We start from the raw sequence: 22,826 nt of genomic DNA, 5'->3' as shown, positions 1-22,826 counted from the left end.
GATGCGCGGGGAAGAGAATGGTGCCTGCAGAGAAGTGCCACTTGGCAAAAATCAGCTGGAGCTTAGGTACTCTGCTCCCTTCAGTTGGGGGGCCTGGGGTGGTGTCTCTAGGTCACCACTCATTAACTTTGCCTGTCTGGCCCCTCGAATATTTCACTTTCAGAATCCAGCTTTAATTCATGAAGTAATCATACTTTGTCTTTTCAATAGTCTCTTCAAACTCATCATCCTCTCACTATCTCTTTAGTAAAGATGTGTTAAGACCTTGGACTCTGGCACTAGACTGTGTGGATTTGAATCCTGGCTCTGCCACTCCTAGCTGTGTGCCCTTGGGCAGGCCACCTAACCTCTCTGTGCTTCAGTCTCCTTATCTGTAAAACAGAGATAATAATATCTCCTTCAAAGGATTGTTCGAGGATCAAATATGTTAATGCTTATAAAATGCTTAGAACAGCTCCTGGCCTATAATCTGTGCTCTATAAATGCTAGCTGTTATTTTTGTTACAATTATTATTATGTATAGCATCAAATGGGGGAGAAAATGGCCAAAGGAAGTGGAAGCAAAATCACTTCCTCCTTTCCTGTCCTTCCCCTTTCAGGGCAGGTCATCGCTGATTGGGTTCTTAGCCACATTGTCACTCAGACAAGCAGTCAGCTACCTTTCCTTTTTTGCAAGATGGATAAGAACTGGCATTTAAGTAGCGGATGAGCTGATAGGGTGGAAAGAACTTTGGGCGTGGATTTAGAAGTCCTGGAGTTGGCCAAGGTCCAGACAGAATGACTTTGGGCAGGTCACAACAACCTCCTCAATTTACAGATGAGGAAGGACGCTGAGTCCCCAGGGACTTTGACTGCAAGGTCTGCAAGACGTCTCCCAGATCGCAGTGTCTTAATGTTGGTTTCCAACCAGTGCCAGCCTTAAGTGAAGTCCCGTGAGAAAGCAAAAAGGAACCAAGAATAAAATGGTCAAGAATTGTGTTTATTTCTTTATAGCCCTGGTCAAGGAAAGACTATGTTTATCCCTGGCATTCAGTTGCATGTTGGGAATGGTGAAGGTGGTGAGCCAAAGATTTTGTTAATGCCCTTATCCAGAGGGCTGTTCCAATGAATTTTATCACAGTATCCCCCAGTTTTGAAAGGACACAGGCCCCCAGTGCGATTCTTCTAGGCCCTGTGCATTTTATTTTGTTCCATTTATTCCTGTGCATTTCATTTTTAATTAATTAATTAATGTATTTATTTATTTATTTTTGGCTGCATTGGGTCTTCGTTGCTGGGCGCAGGCTTTCTCTAGTTGCAGCGAGCGGGGTCTACTCTTCATTGTGGTGCGCGGGCTTCTCATTGCGGTGGCTTCTCCTGTTGCAGAGCATGGGCTCTAGAGCACAGGCTCAGTAGTTGTGGCACACGGGCTTAGTTGCTCCACGGCATGAGGGATCTTCCCGGACCAGGGATCGAACCCGTGTCCCCTGCATTGGCAGGCAGATTCTTAACCACTGTGCCACCAGGGAAGTCCCTATTCCTGTGCATTTTAAATAGTGCTCCGGGGCTTCCCTGGTGGCGCAGTGGTTGAGAATCTGCCTGCCAGTGCAGGGGACACGGGTTCGAGCCCTGGTCTGGGAAGGTCCCACATGCCGCGGAGCAACTAGGCCCGTGCGCCAAAACCACTGAGCCTGCGCGTCTGGAGCCTGTGCTCCGCAACAAGAGAGGCCGTGACAGTGAGAGGCCCGCGCGCCGCGATGAAGAGTGGCCCCCGCTCGCCACGACTAGAGAAAGCCCTTGCACAGAAACGAAGACCCAACACAGCCAAAAATAAATAAATAAATAGTGCTCCAATGACCTTGTTTTGTCTCATCCAGAATATCTCCGACACAGCCAATGGACCTTGTAATCATATATTAACGTTTGAGTCACAGGAGAGGATTTTCTTGTTGGTTGCTTCCTCTGGGTCTCCTTCTGTCCAGCCCAATCCTATAATACCCTTTGCCCACCCCATCCAAAGGGTCACATGAGCTGTGCTCCTTAGTAAGAAGAAAACCTTCAGTGGTGATGTGTTCTCAGGCCTGGATGGTATGGGAGTGAGTCCAGCCAGTTTGGGAGTAAATACGGGCTATGATACCCCAGAAGGAATTTGGCAGAGGGCCCCTTTGACTTTCCCTTTCCACCTTCCTCCTCAACCTCTCTCGCTCTGGCTGACAAGAGAAGGTGCTTTCCAAGTGAGTAGGCTAATATTTTTATTTGACTGAGGAATGTCACCCTTGTGCCCCTTTAATACCTATTTGACCAGACCGTGAGGATGTCGGAGATGTATTTAACTTCCCGCCAAGGGCCCAGAGCTGGTTGCCCATGTGTTCTCACGAGCAGCATTTAGAGCTGTTCTCCAAAATGAAAGAGGAGCGAGCAGATGTGGTGTGTCACGTCAGCAATCTCTCTCCCAGCTCCTTTTCAAATAAAAGTTTATGAAGAGAAGCACTAACTCAAATCGCAGAATCCTATGTTTGAAATAAATGGTCTCGCAACAAACATTTCCGTCTGTAAACGTCTAAACCTTTCAGAAGATTAAAGGAAATTAGTGCTGGCGTGTTTCATTAATTTGGCACCATGGTGGAGGAAATGTGGTCCTCATTTCACTTGGGTGGATTATGAATCGTGTCAGTTTTTCCATTCTTTTCCTCCAGGGCATTTTTTTACTGCAAGGCCTGTCATGATGACATCACGGATCCCAAAAGAATAAAAAAATGTGGCTGCAAACGGCGTAAGTAGTGTTTCTTTCCCCCTTCCCTCCCTCTTTCCTTCCTTTTTTCCCCAAATTCATTTCCCTTCTCCTTTTCCTTTTAAAGAAACACTAAACATCAAGAGGGTTCTTGAATACGTTTATGTTTCACCCTGCAGTTTAAAGAGACATGAAATTAATACCTGTCCTCACTTGATCAGAGCAGAGGATGGAAAATCACCACCATCAACACTTCAGCGTGAGCCTCATGCCTAATCCCCGCTTCTTGACTCTGAAGGGATGCCTAGGTAGATGTGTCCAGTCAAACAGAGCAAACGCAGTGTATGAGAAGGAGGGCAGCCAAGGCCCTGGAGGAGGGAGTGGTTTTGCATATAGTGATTTCCGGTGGATGGGAGGCTGTCAAGTGTAAAGATGGCCGTGCTAGGGCTGACGGGAAACTGGGTCTGAGGATTCGGTCTCCCAAACGGGAGCTGACTCTCTTTGCATTTGGGATTCCTGCCAGTTTGGGTACCAAAGGCCAGAGTTTTCAATTGTGGCATCCTCAGACTGGCCCAAGGAAGGAACTTGGTCATCACCAATGGGCTTAATTTGCCATTGCCCCGGTGACCAACCTCAAACACCATTGCTCTTTGGGGTAGACTAGATTGGGCTTGATAGCTCCTGACATATCGTCTCAGACTCCTTACAAAGCAGCTTGCCACTGGGACTTCTTGAGAAAGATATGGTAAATCAGGAATGGTGGATGGTGAGCTCTCGAAAAACTAGGGCTTAAAGTGAGGTTTGCAGTCGTTATGTTGCATTGCCTAATAGAATTTGTTCACAGCCCTGGAGAAAACACGATAGTGATGCCTTCCTTCCCATGGTGATTTAATGTTTCCAAAGCTCTATATGATCATTATTTTTGTTGCTCCTCCCCATAACCCTGCGTATCTGGCAGATGGTGTCATTAATCCCATTTTACAAAAAGAGGGAACTGAGGCTCCAAGTTTCATGGGAGGATGAGATTGCCGAGAGTCACATAGATCCAACAGACAGGGGTTCAGGCTCACCCGAAGGCTTCTCTTGGTGCCGTGCCCTAGTCATTTTTCTAAGAGAGAAGGTCAAGGTGGGTGAAATTGGGTCTGATGAGTAAGAACCCAACTATAAAGGGTCACCCCATAAAATACTTTTTCTCAAGCACACACCAGACAGAAGAGCACCATTCCTGAGGTACGCTGACCAGAGCAAGAGCTGCTTTCACAGAAGCCGTAAAGGGGAGCACAGGAAATACAAAATCGGTGAGACGTAAGCACCACTCTGCTGGAGCATGGAGGAGGCCCTCAGCCTCGCGGGCAAATACCCAGAGAAACACTCTTGGTCTAGAGCAGTTTCTGTAGAAGTCTTCTTGGGCTGGTTCCCAAGCTTGGGGCAGCTTAGGTCCACTGTTCTGCTCCCCCTTCTCCACTGACTTAACACACATGGCCCCCTCCACCCAGCTCTGACACCTCACCAAAATGAGTATCCATACGTCAGGACAGGAACCTCTAACTTCTTGGGGCCTAAGAACTCTCCAGTTGCGACAACCTACCAGGAAGAGCGTCCAAGGGCCTATAAAGGCACAGAACAAACTCACTCCCCAACCAATCCCCCAAACTCCGTAACTCAAAAGACCCTTCTCACCAGGCAGTGCTCCCGGCCCAGCTCAGTTATCTGTAAACACAGAAACACAGCTCAGCTGACCAGGCATCACCCAGCTCACTTCCATCAGAAGGAACACAACATCCCAAGGCAGAAGTACATGAGAGAGAGTAACAAATACAAGAGGATGAACCCATGTCAGAAAACACTTGTAGTGGAGAGGGTTGGGGAATGTAGGAGAGTATTGAGGCCCATAACCCTTGACCAGATACTTGCCGGAGAACCTGGCCCCGTGGGGGTATCAGTGAAATGACAAGGCTACTTTCACGTGGCGATCAGTCATTCACATATGTTCAAGTGCCTTCTTTGTGCAAGGCGCTATTCTGGGTGCTAGGGATGGAGCAGTGAACGAGATAGGCCCTGCCCTCCTGAAGCCTTCACTCTAGTGAATGGAGGCAAGCAATGATCACAGCAATAATTAAATGCCTTCAGACAGAGACAAGTGCTCTGAAGAGAGAGGAGACTGCCTGAGGGTGTGAGGGACCTGGTAGGGATGCTGCTTTAGCTAGAAAGGTCTGGAAGACCTCCTTTGAGAGGTGACACTGAAGCTGAGACTCACTCCAGGTAGACAGAAGAGCAAGGGCAAAGGTAGGGATAAGTTAGTGGTGTTTGAGGTAACTGGCAGGAAGGCCGGTGGGGCTGGTGGGATTGGGGAGAGGGTGGTAGGAGACGAGGTCAAAAAGGCAGGCAGGGGCCATGGGAAGAAACGGGGTTTTGGTGTTACGATAAATACAGCCATTGGAAGAGTTTAAACAAGTTAATGACATCATCAGTTCTTATTTTAAAGGGTCTCCCTGGTGACTGGACAGTGAACAGGCTCTAGGGAGGCACGAGTGGAAACGGCAGGAGGAAGAGTGAGCATCTCTGACTCCTGCTCTGATGCTGGAATGTTCCTCACAGGGCACTATCTATAGTAGAACCCAGCAGACTGATTTTTAAGTCCCTGGAAATGAGGATTTGGCCTCTAGGATATTTTTCCATCTTGGTTCCAGGCAAACAAACGGCAGCTGACTTTAACTTCATCCTGGAGAGAGAGGCACGTAATTGTTTGAAATAATTCTGCTCTCCTCATTACCTTTAACGTTGGTTCAGCTGGTGAATCGAATGATCTCCCATCCTGCACAGCACAGATTGCTACAAAAGGACTGTCTCTGCAAAGCCAAGCCAGTGTGACAGGGCCTTGGTCTCTCTCTCTCTGCACCCCTCTCCCCTCCATGGGCTCCTTGTCACATAGAGGCCCTTGGCTGTGAGGTTAATGTTTGATAGCAATCAGAATTGTCCACGTATCATTCTTCCTCATTAAAAGGTCATAGCCTGTGTTACAGAGGGTGGGTTGCGGATGTGTATGTGTAAATTGTGGTTCAAATAAAACGAATGGTTGAACATGAACGTCCTAGGGCATACCAGGCAGGTTAGGAAATCGGTGAAGATAGATTTTGGTTGCAAAGAAACTTTTGTTAGAAGTAGAGCTAGAATTATTAATAATGCGGGGCAGGGGGGTTCCTGCCTTTGAATGCACATTGCCTGGCGCCCTAAGTTGGAGAGGGCAGCTGACCCATAGTCAACTGCCCAAACCTGTTAGGCCAGGTATTGATAATTCACCCTAGAATGATAAGTTTCCGGGAGGGCAGAGCTGATGACTTCAGTGGTCTTTATCTACAGTTTTCTAACCCTCCCCTCCCAACCTGGCTTTTCCCTTTCCAAATAACCCTCCACCCAGCCCCCAACCTCCCCATTCACCTTCATTCAACAGCCTTAAACATCTCGCGTCATACTATCTGGAGAAATATCAAGTGTGCACACTCCATTTTTGGAAATTCTCTGGTAGTATAGTTTAACTTTCGCATTTTTTCCCCCCATTTCTTCATAGTTCTCCATCAAGGAAGAGAGTCAAAGTCAGCTGTCTGGCCAAGGAGCAAGTTCTCAGAATCTACTATTTACCTATTTTCTTTTTCTGTATAACAAACCCAGTCTAATGATTTACATTTTCTCCCCCAGCCTCTAAATATTTGCCAAAAGGTGGGCTCCTAGGGGACAAGTCATGTCTAAATTGCTGTGTTTGAAGGAATTTTCTTTAACTTCTAATCATTGACATATTTTTGGTTTCCTTTCCCTTTGCTGCCTTGGAATACTGCCCCTACTCTATTTTAACTGTCACTGGTAGTGACATATTGTGAGTAAAACGGGTTCCCAGCAGCCCGGAATCCAGTTCCCCCTGTCTTTCCCTAGAAGAGATACTTCTTTTATTTTCTGTGCAGTTGCAGTTTCTTTTTTCTTTTGGTATTTATGTTGCATGTAGCAGTGACATCATGCCCCAACTCGGTCTGCAGAGTAGCCTGGAGCTGGAGAACCCTGCGAGCAGGGAACCCCTCTCTGTTCATCCTCCCTCCCCCCACCCAACCCCCGCCAGCCTCTTGTCAGCTTCTGGAGCTGTCTTATTTTTCCACTTGAAAATAAGACCTTAACAACAGTGTTTCTCTTGAAGGCCTTGTCTCAGGACCTTTAGGGGACACTGAGTCAGCTGAGGTAATTACCACTAGCTCTAGATGCTTCGTCAGTTGGGGTTCATTGTCATGCTTGCCTTTGATAAATTATACTTGGTCTCCTCTGCTGTTAAGCTTGAATCCCTATCCTGACGGAAACGCATATGCTACATATATATTCCCGTGTTGTGATATATATGATATGTACCAGTACTTTATATGTAAAAATGTACATTTTTATATATAAGCGTAGAGATATTTTATAGAGAGAGTGATGTATTTATTACACCGTGTGTGCCTCTCTGTACGAGAAAGTGCTTGAGAGAGAATTAATTGGACACCCAGCTTTGGGACTGTAAGTATCTAAATTGCCTTACTGGAGACAAGTAATTTCTACAGTGGTAATTATTTCCTATAGTCTATGAAGCACCTTGCTTTAGAATAAAATTTCTCCCTCAGTAATACCCACTAGGACATACCTAGTTCCTCTGTGGGTGTTAGGCAGAATCTTGCAAGATCCATTTACTTGTTTAAGGAAGAGAAAGATGGCTTGAAGAGAACATTCCATTTCATTAATGAGCTGTGTAGAAGCCAGAATGAGTAAATATAAGTCTCTGAGCCCCTGAATTACTCCAGGAGTAGGACCGTCTCTCCCAGCAAGATGTGGCAATTGACGAGGAGCTTGTAGGCCAGTATTCCTGTGTGTGACTTAGAGCAGTGCTGCTTTCAGCGGCACCAGCGATGAGCATCCGTCTTTACTCGCCTCCAAGAGACCCAACCTGTAGACCAGTCCAGCGGCCCTGGAGTTTGCAGGAGATGTCTCCACACCTGGTCCTCTCCTGCTCCTTTGCAGAAGAAGAGGCAAGTTGGTCATCTGGTTTGGGCTAGTCTTCACAGTTTGAGGGTACGGAATGCTCAATGTACCAACAAAGCAAAACAGTGACCTTCTTCGGTTCAGAGCAAAATTCTGCCCAAATTGACTCCATGGCTCCCTTTATCTGCAGAACACCTTGAAAAATGACTTCAGGGCATGAACCGCTTTCCTACCTGCAGAGCTGCCTACTGTATCTAATGATCTTTCAGAACTGGAGGGAAACCGTGATGTCAGTCAACAAACAACTCTCGTGCCAAATTCCTCTGTCTTCTCCAGCCACGATATGGTATTGAGGGAGGGTCAGCTAGTTCGGTGTGCTCTCTGCTGCTGACATTAACCAGCTTTTTATTTCCCTTCTTTCCGTTCTTGGAAAACCACCTGAAAGGTCTTTCTCCTTCCTCCAGAAGCTAATCAGAGGAATTTTACTAAGTGAAGACATCATTCCTCATTTATAGGACCTGAAAGAACGCTCTTGGATTCCCACTGTCCCATCAAACAAATGCCTTCACCATTCACCTCGGTGGACTTTTTCTTCCATGGATATTTTAACTTAAAATGTTATTGCTGCCGAGAATATGAAGAGCAGCTCCAGAGTTAAGGCTTGGAAATAATCCTTCCTTCATTGGGTTGATTTTTAAACAGGAAGTTGCAATCTGACAAGTGTCTGTGAATTGAATGGCAGGGTTTTTTTTTTTTTTCTTCTGCCCCAGTCTTGTCTTGAATTGCTCCATTTGAAACCTAAAATATTTTTTCCCCAGCAGTTGGGAAATGTCACCTGAGCTTTTCAGTTCAGCACTGCTTTTCCTGCCCCTTCCAACCCACCCTGGAAATTAAGATTCTGCAAGTTGGAAACTGGCTGACAGTTTGGTTGCTGGTGCAGGAGGCAGATGGAGCTGAGAGCAGGATAGAGTCCAGCTCCCTCCTCCATTCCAGGCTTGGCTCCGAAGGGCTAACCAGCAGAGCACCTGAACTTGACAACCCATTGTCAGTTTGACACAAGGAAAGAGCAGTAACTAAGCTACATCTACAGCAGCCCCTTCTCTACAGGTTTTCTTTCTCATGATTGAGACCTTTGAATATATAAGAAAAGTTGTCCAAGAGTACGTCTGAGAAATCTTCCAGTTCTCAGTCTTCCAGTAAATGGCTTTGATGAAGTCCATGAGGGAAACGCTTTTATTTTGTCTCTACAAATAGCACTAGGAAGTCATAATGGAAACATTGGATGAATATCCACTTCATCGTGGGGAAGGCAAGCACATAAAAGCTTTTTCTCAAACTGTAAAACTTCTAGGACAGAGTTCTTGGAGGAGAAAGGTGAGACCCAGGGTCTTGGCAACTGCATAACCTCTTTGCATCTGTGACGCCAGTCCAAGAACAAGAACCTGATGATGTGGGCCAAGGAGAACACTGAGTCTGCAGAGGCTTCTGTTTCTGCTTTCTCCGAGTTAAGTTGGCCAGTGGGGGCAATTAATTGAGCGTAAAATTGCAAGAGTACTAAGATGGAATGACAAGTAGCTGCAGCAGTAACACCTCTGAGAGACACACTCTTGTCTGTTCCCTGTCTCAGGAAGCTACATACAGCAGGGCTTTAAGGAGACCCAGCCAGCTGGTGCTGAAGTGGTCCTTCTCTGCGGACCGCGGCTGCAGCGCCGATGTGCTAGCAAGTTGCCACTTTTGACCACTCTAGGACCATGTTCTAGAACCTCTCTCGCCTTAATCTCCGCTCTTTCCTGAACTTCTGCTGTGGATTGGGAGAAGCCATCGAATTGAAATGGCACTGCACGTTTCAATTCTTAAGAGGCACACAGCGTCCTCTCCCAGCTAGTTCAGGTGATCTGTTAACTAGCTGCTCTTCCACACAGATCCACTAGATGTCCTCACAGATCTACTTAGTATTACCATTGAGATCCTGGGGAAAACTCCCTTTCTGAGGATTGAGATTGAGGAAGAGAGCATTGGGTGACTCGATAAAAAAGAAAACCAGCAAACACCAGAGGAGAGAGGGCACTTCATGTGGCCAGGGAGTAGATAGGAAACTTACTTCTGTTTTAAATAAATACTGAAAATTTCAAAATTGCTCCTTGAAACCTAACCTTGGGAGTTTTAAGTGGCACTCTGGTATCTGAAATTAACCTTCGAACCTACATCAGCTCTAGAAAAGGAAACAATCACGGAAACGTGGAAATAAAATACCGGTGGTTCTGGATATCCACAATTCACTGAAACAAAACTGAAGGATTAGGAAGCAGAGAGCGTCGAGGGGGATGAGGGATGGTATTTTCCGAAGTCGGAGGTCCACGACTTAATTTTGATATAATTTTATTTTACAACTTGAGAGTATAATTTTACACACAGAGTATCCACTTCTCCTGGAACAGCTACCACCAGAGAGGCAAATCCTCACCCATTTTTAGTTAAAGAGCTTGTTCGTGACTCACAAAATGGCCCAGAGGAAGGCTCTTCCTGGCTGGGACACACATCCTTCAAGCCTGACGGATCGCAACCACCAGATGGGAGGTCAGAATGGGCCTTACCTTTTAAGAAAGTGGACCCAGAAATATGTAGGTGAAGACACCCGATAGGGGGTCAGTGAAAATGGACTATTCCAGAAGTAAAGCAAAGAGCCAACCTCGCAGTTGGTGGCACCTTGGTCTAGACATTGTAATAATTCACAAAGGTTTGTCAGTGTGTGGGGCTCAGTCATTTTTAACTGTTTCTGTCCTGTCTTTGAGCCTCTCATCCATCATTCTTGCTGATTTTTTTTGTTTTTTTTTTCCTTTTTGTGGTGGTGCTTGTTTGTCTTCTGAGATTTCTCTTTCGGATTTGGTGTGACTGTAAAACTGATGACTGGGAAGGAATGGAGAGAAAGCATGTTTTCTTTTTTACGCATATACTGCTTTGGAATGTGAGTGCTTACAATTAACATTTAATCTTCTTATAGCAAATGTTTTTTTTTTTTTTTTTTTTGCTGCTTTGATTACCAATTTCAGCTTGTTCCTGCATGCTAACACTATGAAATTTTAGAACAATGCATGGTCTCCGGAAGAGCCCACAATAACAATTGCAAACAGTCCCTGAGAGGCACTGGTTTGAAGTTGTGTTTCCTCCTGAACCCTTATCAAGTAGGAGGTTTCAGTCACCCATTATGATGGGCTTACCTCTGACAAAATCATTTTGAAAGTTATTCCACCCCCATCCTCCCTCCCCTTGTCCTTAAAGGGTATATATATAAGAACTTGCTTTCCCTATCAATGTGTCAGAGTCTGTTATTGTATGTGAGCCCAAAATGGCAATATGGAAACGAAAACCAGGCACTGTTGCTAATGAGAAGCATAGCATTTCAGAGTTTGATGGGCTTCTCTTCTGCTACAGCATTTGATTAAAGTTTTTTCAAAACAATTTATCTACAGCAAAACAAAAAATCATCTTCGTTTCCCTCCTCTGTATAAATAACAAGTCAATATTTCCAGTAAAAGAACTAAGAAGGAAAAAAAAACAAGCAAGTGGTCTGCGAGTTGTACACCAGATCTGGATGCATTTAAAATAACTTTATTTTCATGTCTTCAACTGAAGACTGTTTTGCCTTTCTCGACTTCGACAACTGCTGTTTGGGGTGTCTGGGCAATCCCACCATGCCTTCTAAATTCTTCTGATTCAAATGCTATAGTGGAACTTTTTCTTTTTTCTTTTTTTCATAAAAGCTAAGCTCAGGAATGATGTCCCACGCATTGAACAGGGCTGGGGCTGCATGATGATGATCTGAACAACTGACTAGCTAGGATGCTAAAAGAACATGTCGCTAAAAGTGTGAGCCGGGATTACAGGAATGGAGTTGCTGCTGAAGGGATCTCTCATTCATCTGCCCCAGTGCCTGTTCCTCACAACCATAATGTTACCCCTGCTTGACAAATAGACTGTATGGCACGTCATAAAGGTCTTAGAACAGGACTTGACCCATTGGAGAGATTTAAACCCCTCTTCCTGGTGACTGTAACATTCAAAACCACTAGCCATATTTTAAAGTAAGAGTGCAACCATTTCTCCACTAAGAAAAAAAACGATGGGGGAAAAATGATTTTCACGATGGAAGGTGTGGGCACAGGGAATAATACCTCTCCAGTTCAGCTGACTATTTGGCTGTGATGCTTGGAATAAACATGAATTCTTCTCCCATCTTGCGAAAGGAGCAGGCAGGTTCATGCTAAGGATAAACCAAGATGTTTGCCTGCTGTAGCGTCAAAATGAGGTACAAAAAGCTTCTCTTGTACTGAAATATAAATTGGCTTGAAGGGTGAAGGTGCAGGGCCTTGAGAACTATTACATTGGTGTCCAACAACTTCTGTACGTTAGCACTCAAGTTGGATTCCCAGGCAGTGCAGAACCTATGATATTAGCTTGAGAGGAGCTATCAGTGCCTCGCACAAATCTTAGTAAGATATTTTATGTGGGATCTATTCTCTCATTTCATGTTTTGTAATTTTTCATCTATTTTTGGCCGATATTTTCTATATAAGAAAAAAATATGGTTAACCAATAGCCCGATAACTTTCTGAATTTTGGGGGGGGGAGGGGGAGAGAAGAGCAGATGCGATTTTCAGATTCTGTCAGCTTCAAGCAGAAAATACACCCATGAGTAGCTAAATGCGTTGCAATAGACGAACATCTCATATGCTTTGGGTGATTTCTTATTTGTGAACTGCCTTTAATGTCAAATAGGCAGTGTTAGCCTTGAGGAGCTGCACTTCTTATATGGACAGATTTGGGTATTTGCTCTGTCAAGACTAAATTTAAATTCCTGTAGGCATCATGTAAACTCACTCTGGGGAAGTTCAGCAGAGGCATCCTCAGATTCTGTATTAACACGTAATCGTTTCATATCTAATTGGATGAAAGCTTGTCCCAGCCTCTGCCTAATGCCCAGAAATGGATGGAAGTTAGAAAGCCTACATACTAGATATTTTTGCATCTCGCAAAAACCATTTATTGTACGCAATAAGCAATTAATTGATTGGCTGTGTGTATATTTTGTCCTCCTGTATTAATTGTGCCAGGGGAAAAAATGTTGGTTACATTTTTGCTGTCTCCAGTGTGTGCTGCTTCTCATCCAACAACCCGATTGTCATCAGCCACGTCCTTTCCCGTGGTCACCCGCTTTACCCAGGGTAGAAAAATAATATGCAACAGCCTTGGGGGACTCTACAGGCGATTGCTATTTTCTCTGCTTTTTCCAATGTACAACCAAAGTGTTACCAACAGTTCTCTCTGCATTTTTTTTTTCTGGGTCAAGACTGTTAACGTGAACTAAGACCTGTGTTCAATCCCTTCAGCTCCCTTCCAGCTGCCTTGCTGTGTGTGACCTTGCCATTAACTACCGCTCTTCCTCTCGTCCCATCCAACCCCATGGTTATAGCCAAGATGTCCATCTACAAGAGAATGAGACGGGCATGTTGTTTTGATTGCGGACGTTCTGAGCGTGACTGCTGGTGCATGTCAGGCCGTGTGCGTGGTAACGTGGACACCCTTGAGAGAGCCTTCCCACTTTCTTCTGTCTCTGTTAATGATTGCTCCACCACTTTCCGTGCCTGTAAGTTTAACCCCAACACATACAGTTCCATGTCTGTGCTGTCTGTGGCATCGCCCCCGTCTCGTGTCGTGCCCTGTGGTGCTGTGAGTCAGTCGGGCTGATGTTTTCCTCCCAGTGTATGTGGTGATGTGTTGCCCCCCTCGCTGCCTGTGTCACTGTGTACGTGCTGGGGAGGCCTCCCTCCCTATTCTGTGAACTTGTTGTGTCTCTTGTAAGAGCGTGCAGGCTGTGATATTATAATCCAGTGATATTATTCCTCTCTCCTTTAAGTAAATATGCTTGGAAATAAATGTGAAAACACATCAAATACTATACTGATAACAGAGATGCATGGAAATGTATATCTTACTATTTGGGGAAAGGGGTTAGACATCGGATTGGGTCGAAAGGAGGAAGGAAAACGGTTTAGAGAGAACAAGCCAACTCTGGCATGAAATTGCTTTTAGTTGAGCTTGGATACTTTCCAAAATATAACAGGGTTTCAATGCAGATGGTTTTTTTTTTTTTTTTTTTTTTTTTTTACTGTGTCCCCCTAACCTGTATCTCGTTCCTCCAGTGCCAGATTGCCTACTATGCTCTGAAAAAGAATCTGCCAACCTATACAGACCGCTGGTTTCTCGAGCTTCCCCTCAAAAAGATGACTCATTCAAAGGATCAGTCCATTAATATCTTTCATTTTTTTTTTCTAGAAATATAGCCCCCTGTTTAAGGTATCTTGTAGCAACTGTGATTCCAAATAACAACAAAAATCATAAGCCGAGAAGCTCCGTGGTTTCCTTGAGTCCATCGTCAGTCTTTGCCCCCCGCAAGTTCAGAGGCGTTCAGGAGTCTCTCAGGGTCTTGCAGTGGCAGCTGGCGAGGCTGAGCTACACCAGATTCCCGAGCACCTTTCCCTGCCCCCACACTATCCTTGTCTTCAGCATGGACTTTGCTTGTGTTTACTGACATGGTACATGCGTGATGCTACTGAAAGCTCCAGCTTGTTCACTGAGGGACCTCGTCTAAGGGCAGAAGAGGTTGTGCTCTGCTTGAGGACTTGGATACCTTAAAGTATGGCTGTCACCTTATTTTCACATTTTTGGTAGCATGGGCGGTAGAAGACAACCCCTCTGTGTTCATCCCTTCCTCTTGAAAGCACCCACCACGTTTGCTGGTAACCATATTATCCACTCTGTTTTCTTCCAAGTGCCCAGAGCGGGTTGAGCTAAATTGTCACCAGCAGCCGTTAATTTACTCTGGCAACAAGGAGGGAAGAGAGCCTGCGGCCCCGGCATGGTGTGCTTGTGTGGCAGTGACGGGGCGCCCAGGGCTGAGGGAGCCCTCACATCACTATCTGCAGTGGAGTGTGCCATGCCCGGTGCTGGTGTCTGAAACCACAGTTCAGGTCTGAGGCATTTGGAAAAGTTCGATCTAGGACCAGAGAATCATCATCGTCTCTGATTTATGATTCACTGCTCCATCAGAACAGTGCCGAGGGACAGGATTCATTTTTTTAAAGTGATACTGAATAGACGTGGTGCCGAGAGGGATTTTGGACTGTCCCATCATATTGACCTAAAATCCTAGGAAGGAAATTTCCTTTAAATCTTTCTTGCGCACGCCATCGTACATGCCCTTACTCCTTTATTCTCCTCACAGTTCTGTCTGGTTCATATGACACCACCAAGGTGAACTCGGTCACAGCCATACAAAGCACTTGTTTGTCTACGATGTATGGCAAGACACCAGGTTCAGAGACAGGAGCTGGGGAGGGGGAGTGGAGGGGTGAGCTGTGGTGGCCCAGTTTGGCCACATCTCTTTGATTGATGGTGGTGAATGTAAGCACCAGCCCCCTCGGTTACCCGTCTAAGGCACAACTTCTACTTTCACGTAACCGCTAGGCTCTAAAACCTTGGCCAGAGAGCCAGTGGAGAAAAGGAAGGAGCCACTCAGGCTCTAAACTAAGGCCTGTGGTCATGTCTTGGCACCGGCCACCCATACCAATCACAGCAAGTCTGTGTCCCCTACGTGAGGCCCATGATACCCAGGGTGTGCAATTTCCATCTTATCCAGGAGAAACCATAATTGGAGGGATTTCTCAGCTCTGCAATTTAATCCAAGTGTCGATGGAGGCCAGGAGGAGAAAAACTTGGGGTGGGATGGTCCCGTCTTCTCAGAAACATCCTGGGCATGAGACTGCTGTCTTTCTACCCCTCCAGCATCAGCTCCACCGTGGAAAATGTGGAGCTTTGGGCTGTGTGTCGAAGGCGTAACTCGTACTGACAGCTTGGGGGGTGGGGGTGGGGGTGGGGTTTGCCTCCTCTGTTTTCATCAGTCTCCCGGCCGTCGTCACTCCGTCAAACAAAAGCAGATTTCATCCATCCCTGTGTGAGTCCACTCACCTTTGACCATTAATAATAAGTTAGAAAAATCCATTCCAATTTGATCCCCTTCGTGGGCCCACATAAGCCCTTCTTCTCCAATTAAAGAATGTCTACGTCTACGCAGAATTCCTCTGGCAGAGCTCCAATAGCAATCCCCGGGCTTCCCTCGCTGGTGGTGGGGTTGGGTGGTGCCCATTGGACAGAGCTGGTTGCCTCAAAGAGCGGTGGTGAGAGTGGGCTTTTCATTAAATATGAGCAGATGTGAAACGTAGAGGGTTTGACAATTAGAAATGGCAGGAGAAGGGCCCTTGAATCAAAGTGAGGTCAGATGGGCGGATCAGATTACTTCTCTTACATTCTTTAGTTGTTCTGAAAATCATTTTGAATTAGTGTCAGCGGAGCCGTGATGGGTTTTGCCCTTTGTCTTTTATGCTGGGGCTGTATTGTTTCCCAAGACACTCATTAAAGGTCATTATATTATTACAGAGCTTGCTTTGGTCGCAGTTTCCCAGTTGAGCCTGTGTGCTCTGGGGACTGTCCGATTCCTTCTCTTTTGCCTTTCGTCTACCTCTTTACTGTTTTTTTTTCTTTTTTTTTCTTTTAAGGGGAAAGATTTCCGTTTTCAAGGGACGCTAAATTGAAACACAGAGTCCCATTACGTGTTTTCTGAAGTGGGAAGAGAAGTAGCCAGTTCCCAGAGGAGTGGCAATATATTAGAAGTGTTCACACAGTCTTAGAACTCTGCTTCCTAACAGCAAGCCCTGCCTGCGTGTACCTACCTCTCCTTGGAGGTGTGGCCCATTACGCGTTCCCCTTGTTGCTAAGTCACGTACTTTTCTAACGGTTGTCTCCTTCTGTCGAGCGCACGGGATGTCAGGCCACACCGTGCTGACAAAAAGATTTGCAGAGAAGGAGGGGACCCCTTTACAGAAGACTTAAAAAGCAGTAAGAGAAGTAACGCAAAGAGTGACCAGTAAGGACTCATCGCAAGACTGTTCGATTTTTGGCAAGACTGAACCGTTCAATATGGCTAGAGTTGGTGTGCAGAGCATAATTTTTGGATCGTTCCAATTTTGTTTCTACTTCGGATGGTCCTGGGCAGAAGTACCAGCTCTCTTAAGAGACGCTAAGACGGTACGGGCCCCAGACTTTCCACAAGTAGCTGTGTTCTGGTACTGTCAAACATAAAAAATATATGGCTTGGGCTTCCCTGGTGGCGCAGTGGTTGAGAGTCCACCTGCCGATGCAGGGGACACGGGTTCGTGCCCCGGTCCGGGAAGATCCCACATGCCGCGGAGCGGCTGGGCCCGTGAACCACGGCCGCTGAGCCTGCGCGTCCGGAGCCTGTGCTCCGCAACGGGAGAGGCCGCAGCAGTGAGAGGCCCGCGGGCCCCAAAAAAAAAAAAAAAAAAAAAAAAAAAAAATATATGGCTTAAAAAATATATATATGTATACATATATATATATGGCTAGCGACATCCACACACCCATCAATATAGATTGAGATTCTAATCTATTCCACTTCCCCTCCATATAATTTTGTAAAATAGTACCTTTTCTCTGTTCAGGATTCATTCTTGTTATTTCAGTCTTTGCTCGATATCTGATTGCTGAGTCTAATAGAAAGGGGACAATTAAAATTATGATGGAGTGACAACATAAGACCCTATTGATTCAGACCTGCCGAGGACCGCCTGACATGATGCTGGTCACAAACCATCAGTAACCCTGACATGAACAAATTCATCACGTGCTCGAAGAGACACAGATCTTTAAATTTGTACTTGGAGGTGGTTTTAGCCAAAGGACCTGTGTGATCACTCACGCCAACCTTTCAACTTACTAACAGGTTAAACCTGCACAATTACATACACCCACTTGCAAACTACTGTAGCTAATTGTAAGTGGTGCACGACTTCTCTTTCGGGTGTAAATGTAATACAAGGAGGCATTCAACTCCAATGGTTCGGTCGAGAGGAGAAGTCCAATACAATTAGGTTGAAGGGAGACATACCAAAATCAGTTGAGTGTGTTCTTGAGTCTTGTCAGATAATAAACAAAAATCAGCGTCTCCCGAGTAGCCTTTGGTTTGTACAGGCAGAGAATTAGCATTGTCAATAGAACTAAAGTCACTCAACTAATGGCATCTCGAAGTACATAAAATCAGATACTGGGGCAGGGAGTGCAAATAGCTCTAGGAAAGTGTCTATAATAGGACACACCCTGTGCTGACAGTCTCCAGTGCCTGTTGCAGGGAGATTTAATTTAATAAGCTGCCTTTAAAAATCAACAGCCCATTATCATCTCAGTCCTTTTCTGTAGGTATAGTTTTGGGCGACTTTCTCAAGCTCCCCAGTCCTAAGTTTTATTTGTTTATTTTACTCTGGACCTTGAAAACAAAGACTCTCTCTTCCCACTACCACCATCAGTGATAGAAAGTAAGAAAACGGATAGGCAAAGCACACTCAGCCCAAATCAGTTTAACCATTGTTCTCCCTGTATTTTTTAAAGCCTGTTCATTCTGGGTTTCTCCCATTTTCTCATGCTTACTGGTGCAGTCTCTCTCTCTCTCTCTCTCTCTCTCTCTCTCTCTCTCTCTCTCTCTCTCTCTCTCTCTCTCTCTCTCTCTCTCTCTGTCTCTTTTTCTCTGTCTCTCTCTCTGTCTCTGTCTCTGTCTCTCTCTCGCTCTCTCTCTCCCCCCCCCCCCCCCCCACCTCTCTCTGTCTCTGTCTCTCCCCTGCCCCAATATCCATTTACTGCTGCTAACACTAAAGCACGCTTTGGATTCTGCCCTAGCTCTTTAGCTACCCTTGCCCCATGTGTCCTGATTTGGCCATTTGCGCTTCATTGCAGGAAGTGAAAACAGGAAGGCAACTTGGCCTAGGCAACCATTTAATCATTCCATGAATAGTGGACCTGGGAGGGCATCTTAGGGCACTTCTGTTGTTAGAAGGCAAGGCTCCTTTGATTTTTCTGGTAGCCACATTCAGCAGCGGGGTGACACGAAGCACGATGCCTTCCTACTTGCTTATATGGTGGTCAGCTCATTGTAAGGCAGCCATCATGCTTGGACAGAGTTTCCTTTGAAAAGAATCCTTTGAATTGCCCATCTCTAAAGAGCTCCAAACAAACCACGTTTTTATTCATAATAAATAACCGGGTTTTTTTCAGTCTAGTGTCAGGTGAAGTAATTGACTTGCATTTTGAGACCCTGTTGTACTCTCCTCCTCCAAAATAGTTGAATTCTTTAAGATAGATATGCTGTGAAGAGGTACCACATGTAGATGGAAGAGAAAGGGAAAAGTAGGCAAACAGCCAACTTTTCACAAGAAATCCTTTGAAGCAGAGCTGGGAGATAAGAAGTAGAAAGGTCAGAAAGAGGAAAGGGTGCTCTGTGTTTACCCCCATCACTTGGACACCTCCCTCCCCAGGGATATGTTGCTTTAATAAGTGACTGGGCTCCTCAAGGACGAACCAGAAAAGATGTTGGCATGCCACAAGTAAGCTAGGCAGAAGTCCTTATGCAAGGTGACATGGAAATTATGTTTGCGTTTTTATTTCAGGACAGTGGCCAGTTGTCACCATACTCACCCTGACAGCTCCTACCACCAGGCAGTGGACTCTGCCTCTTACCTCCATGGAGGAGGGGAGAAGTGGCCAGTTAGCTCTCCATCCCCCCACCCCCTGCTATCTCAGGCGACAGATGCCAGGGCCAGCCCGCCTTTCACTCGAGCTTTCTTGTCAAGGCTGTGCCTTGAGCCCAAATCCTGACCTTTACTGTATGAAATAAAGTACTGATGAACAAGCAGAGGTTTAGAATTAGAGCAGGCTTGGAGCAAATGTCAAGGCCATCTCTGCTTCCCTCCTCCACCTGCACCAGGAGCCTGGATTAGACCCAGGCTGGAGTTTGCAGCGCCTTAGGCTTTATGGGTCTGGGGAGACATAACTTATTAACAAAGAGTTATTAAATTTTTAACAATTTTACAACACAATGTAAATGCCTCCCATGAATCTACATTGTATTCATTATCATTTAAAACGTTAATTAAGTCAAAGTTGCATTTAATTTCTCTCTAAGTGGGCCTTTGGGAAGAGGCTTTTAGAAACATCTGTGGGAGCGTGCAGCTCGTGGAGACAGGGAATCCCCCAGCCCGCATTCAGGACAGCGCCCTGAGTTGATTGCTATCGCGTGTCTGTGGCTAATTTGTTGTGATGCGCTGGGGCATTGAATTAGCATCAGACCAGCGATGGTGTAAAGCCATCGGAGGGAGGCTTGCAGGGCTGCGGCCCAGGCTGCCCCGCATCCTGCTTCCAAATCCCATCCAGACGGAAATGAACAGTTGATCGGCAGCGTTCTGGTCTCAGTCAGACTTGGGGATCCTCCTTTCTCATACGGTGCCCATCATTTCAGTTGGATGCTCCTTGATCTGAGGTGGACATTTGTCATCTGGCCCAACACATTTAGGACATCTGCCAGAGTGCTTACAGGCAAGTTCTCAGGGCTTGGGATCTTTGATTCGCATTTAAGCCTAGAAACGATGGAGCACAGAACAGTGTAATGGGAACCGTTTTCTGAATAGAGTGGATGTAGAGATTACAAACAGGTCATACTCATCGGTGAGGTGGAAAGAAGAGTGAAGCCTACTAAGATTTGCTGAAAAATTGCTTTCCTCTTCTGAGGCGAGGTTGACACCTCTGCTGTTAGTGTGTGTGTATTCCGAGGAACCAAGGCTTCTGTGGTGGTGCTGGGAAATGGCCAACTGCTTAACTTGGATTCACGTTAAGACTAGACTTAGTGTCTACTCTTACTGTATGCAGGGGACTCTGCCAGCCCTGCCGGGGGTGTGTGTATGTGGATACGTGCATGTTAGTTACTGTTATTATTGTCAAATTGAACCCACACGTAGCGTTTGCTGCACTGCAGGCGCTGCTCTGTGCCCTGTACAGATATTATTTAATCCTTACCGTGGGGTAGGTAGTAACTGTTATTTGCCATTGAGGCAACTGTAAACTGATGCATCTGTGCATTGACAGATGAGGTAACTGAGGCACAGAGAGGTTAAGTGACTTGCCAGGGGTCACCTAGCGAGTCGGTGGTGGGGCTGGCATCTGAGGATAGGCTGGACGGTTGATTTCTTCAGTCTAGGGAGCAAACTGAGTTACTCATTTCCTTACTCAGTTGAAGAAGATGGGTATGTCGGTCTGTCTCCAAGGAAGGAGAAGAAAGACGAGGATTCCAGTCCTGAGAGCTGGAGACAGTGTGGGAGGCGTTGTGAGAGAGGGGGGCAAAGTGCTTGGCAGTGCAGAGGCCCCAGAGGTCGCCTCCTGTTGGTCAGCCGAGGAGAGGTCCCACAGGAGAGGACAGTTCAGATGTGCATTGGAGGATGGGAGGCAAAGGGTATCCTGTCGGACAGCATGAGAGAGGGCATGGCAGTGGAGGGGCCTGCCGACGGCTGGAGCCTCCTGTCTAACAGCTGGTCACCCAGTTTGGCTGGAGCTTAAGACCTGTGCCTGGGAGCAGGGGGAGAGGAGCCTTGAAAGGTGAGTAGGGCCCTCTTAGGGCACCGTATTGACACGTAATACAATAGAAAGCGTTCAAGGTATTTGATCAGGGGAATGAGCCACAGAGGCTTTGTTTTGGTAGGATTTCAATGGCGGCTCTGGGAAGAGGGGCTGGAGCTGAGGGCCTTGGGAGCCATCCTGTGAGGGTGGAGAAGACCAGCAGGGGGTGGGGGGGGCGGTGCTGGGGCGGGGGGGGGGGGGGGGGGTGTGGGGGTGGGGGGTGGGGGGGTGTGCTAGGAAGAGGCAGGAGTGAGCTGCTCCAAGAAGCCTGAGGAAGGAAGACGATCTAACGGCCTCTAGGACTCCCAGCTGAAGCACATTATCCAAATACAATTCCAAGAAGTTAAAATCATTTTAAAGAAATTTTAATTGATGGCGCTGAAGCGATTGAATTCCATTAGTTAAATTTCTTGAGCTTAATTCTCCCCAGCTGACTCAGCAGCGCGCTTCCCATCTGGGCTCTGTGGAGTCGTCGCCTTACTGGAGAGTTTCCTGAGATCTTGGCTGGGCCTGGAGACCTGCTGGACTGTCTCCACAGCCCCTGGTGTTGGGGATCTAGTCCATCTTTTTTTTTTTTTTTTTTTTTTTGAACCGGTATTTCGTCTTCCCTTACCAGCCTCTGCATTTCCAACAAGACCCACATCTTGAGTGTGTTGATGGGGGCAGAGCCAGGCAGCTCTGAATCGCTGGCATGAATGGCCTTGAACCAGGCTGGGCGGCAGAAACAAAGCAACGAGAGCCACCAGCTGGGACATGTGGCCAGCCCTGAGGGTCGTGGCTCGAGCTGCCTGTGGTGGCTTCAGTTAGAGCTCCTGGGAATTCTTTTTTAAATCCCTGTGTATGGCAAGGTGACTTTCTCCTCCCATCTTTCTCAGGGAGACAGCTTGTCTCCTTCCATCTGTGGAGGGAAAAAAATGATAAAGTGCTTCACATCCCATTCACTGAAAAATCCGCTGTTGCTTCCAACCACCATCGGACTCTGGTGGAAATACAAAACACATTTCCTGTGAAGTACGGCCACACAAAATCCGAGGAAGTCGTGTGGCATTGCTAAGTACCGTGGAGCAATTTTCTTTTCCTTTTTATTTCTCTGTGCACGAGAATTTGATCTGCGTTCATTGTGTCTGTATGTCAGCACCCATGAGCGGAGATTTATGCACACCTTTGACCCCAGACGGTCATTGAAACAGCACAGAAGAGCACGTGAGTCCTGAGCTCCCTCTAAGTGGTGGAGCGTGCGTGCTGAGAATGCCAACTCCTGGCATTCTCTCCGGGGTTTTCTCCTGAACCAACATTCTTTTCTTTTTTTTTTTTTTTTGCCATGCCGCACAGCTTGTGGGATCTTAGTTCCCTGACCAGGGATCAAACCCGCGCCCCCTACAGTGGGAGCACGGAGTTCCTAACCACTGGACTACCAGGGAAGTCCATCATGTTGAATTACCTAGGTAATCAAGAAATCTTCCATCCTTAAATTTGCTTACCAGAGTTTTGCTTCCCTCGCCAAACACCTTTCCAAGGGGAATCTAACTGGACAGAAACAAGTTCAGCATTG

At 46.4% G+C, this 22,826-nt stretch overlaps 1 protein-coding gene across 1 annotated transcript in view; it reads left to right on the top strand.

The window, feature by feature from the left end:
• KCNMA1 (potassium calcium-activated channel subfamily M alpha 1) overlaps nt 1-22,826 on the top strand; it is a 753,854-nt gene that overhangs the window by 608,278 nt on the left and 122,750 nt on the right. Inside the window, 1 exon segment of the mRNA XM_032608356.1 lies at nt 2,676-2,752. Within this exon segment, the coding sequence (XP_032464247.1) occupies nt 2,676-2,752 (77 nt within the window).

The sequence above is a fragment of the Phocoena sinus genome, chromosome 16 (genome assembly GCF_008692025.1).
Source record: "Phocoena sinus isolate mPhoSin1 chromosome 16, mPhoSin1.pri, whole genome shotgun sequence".
Taxonomy (NCBI): domain Eukaryota; kingdom Metazoa; phylum Chordata; class Mammalia; order Artiodactyla; family Phocoenidae; genus Phocoena; species Phocoena sinus.
This window is presented reverse-complemented; position numbering and strand designations above follow the sequence as displayed.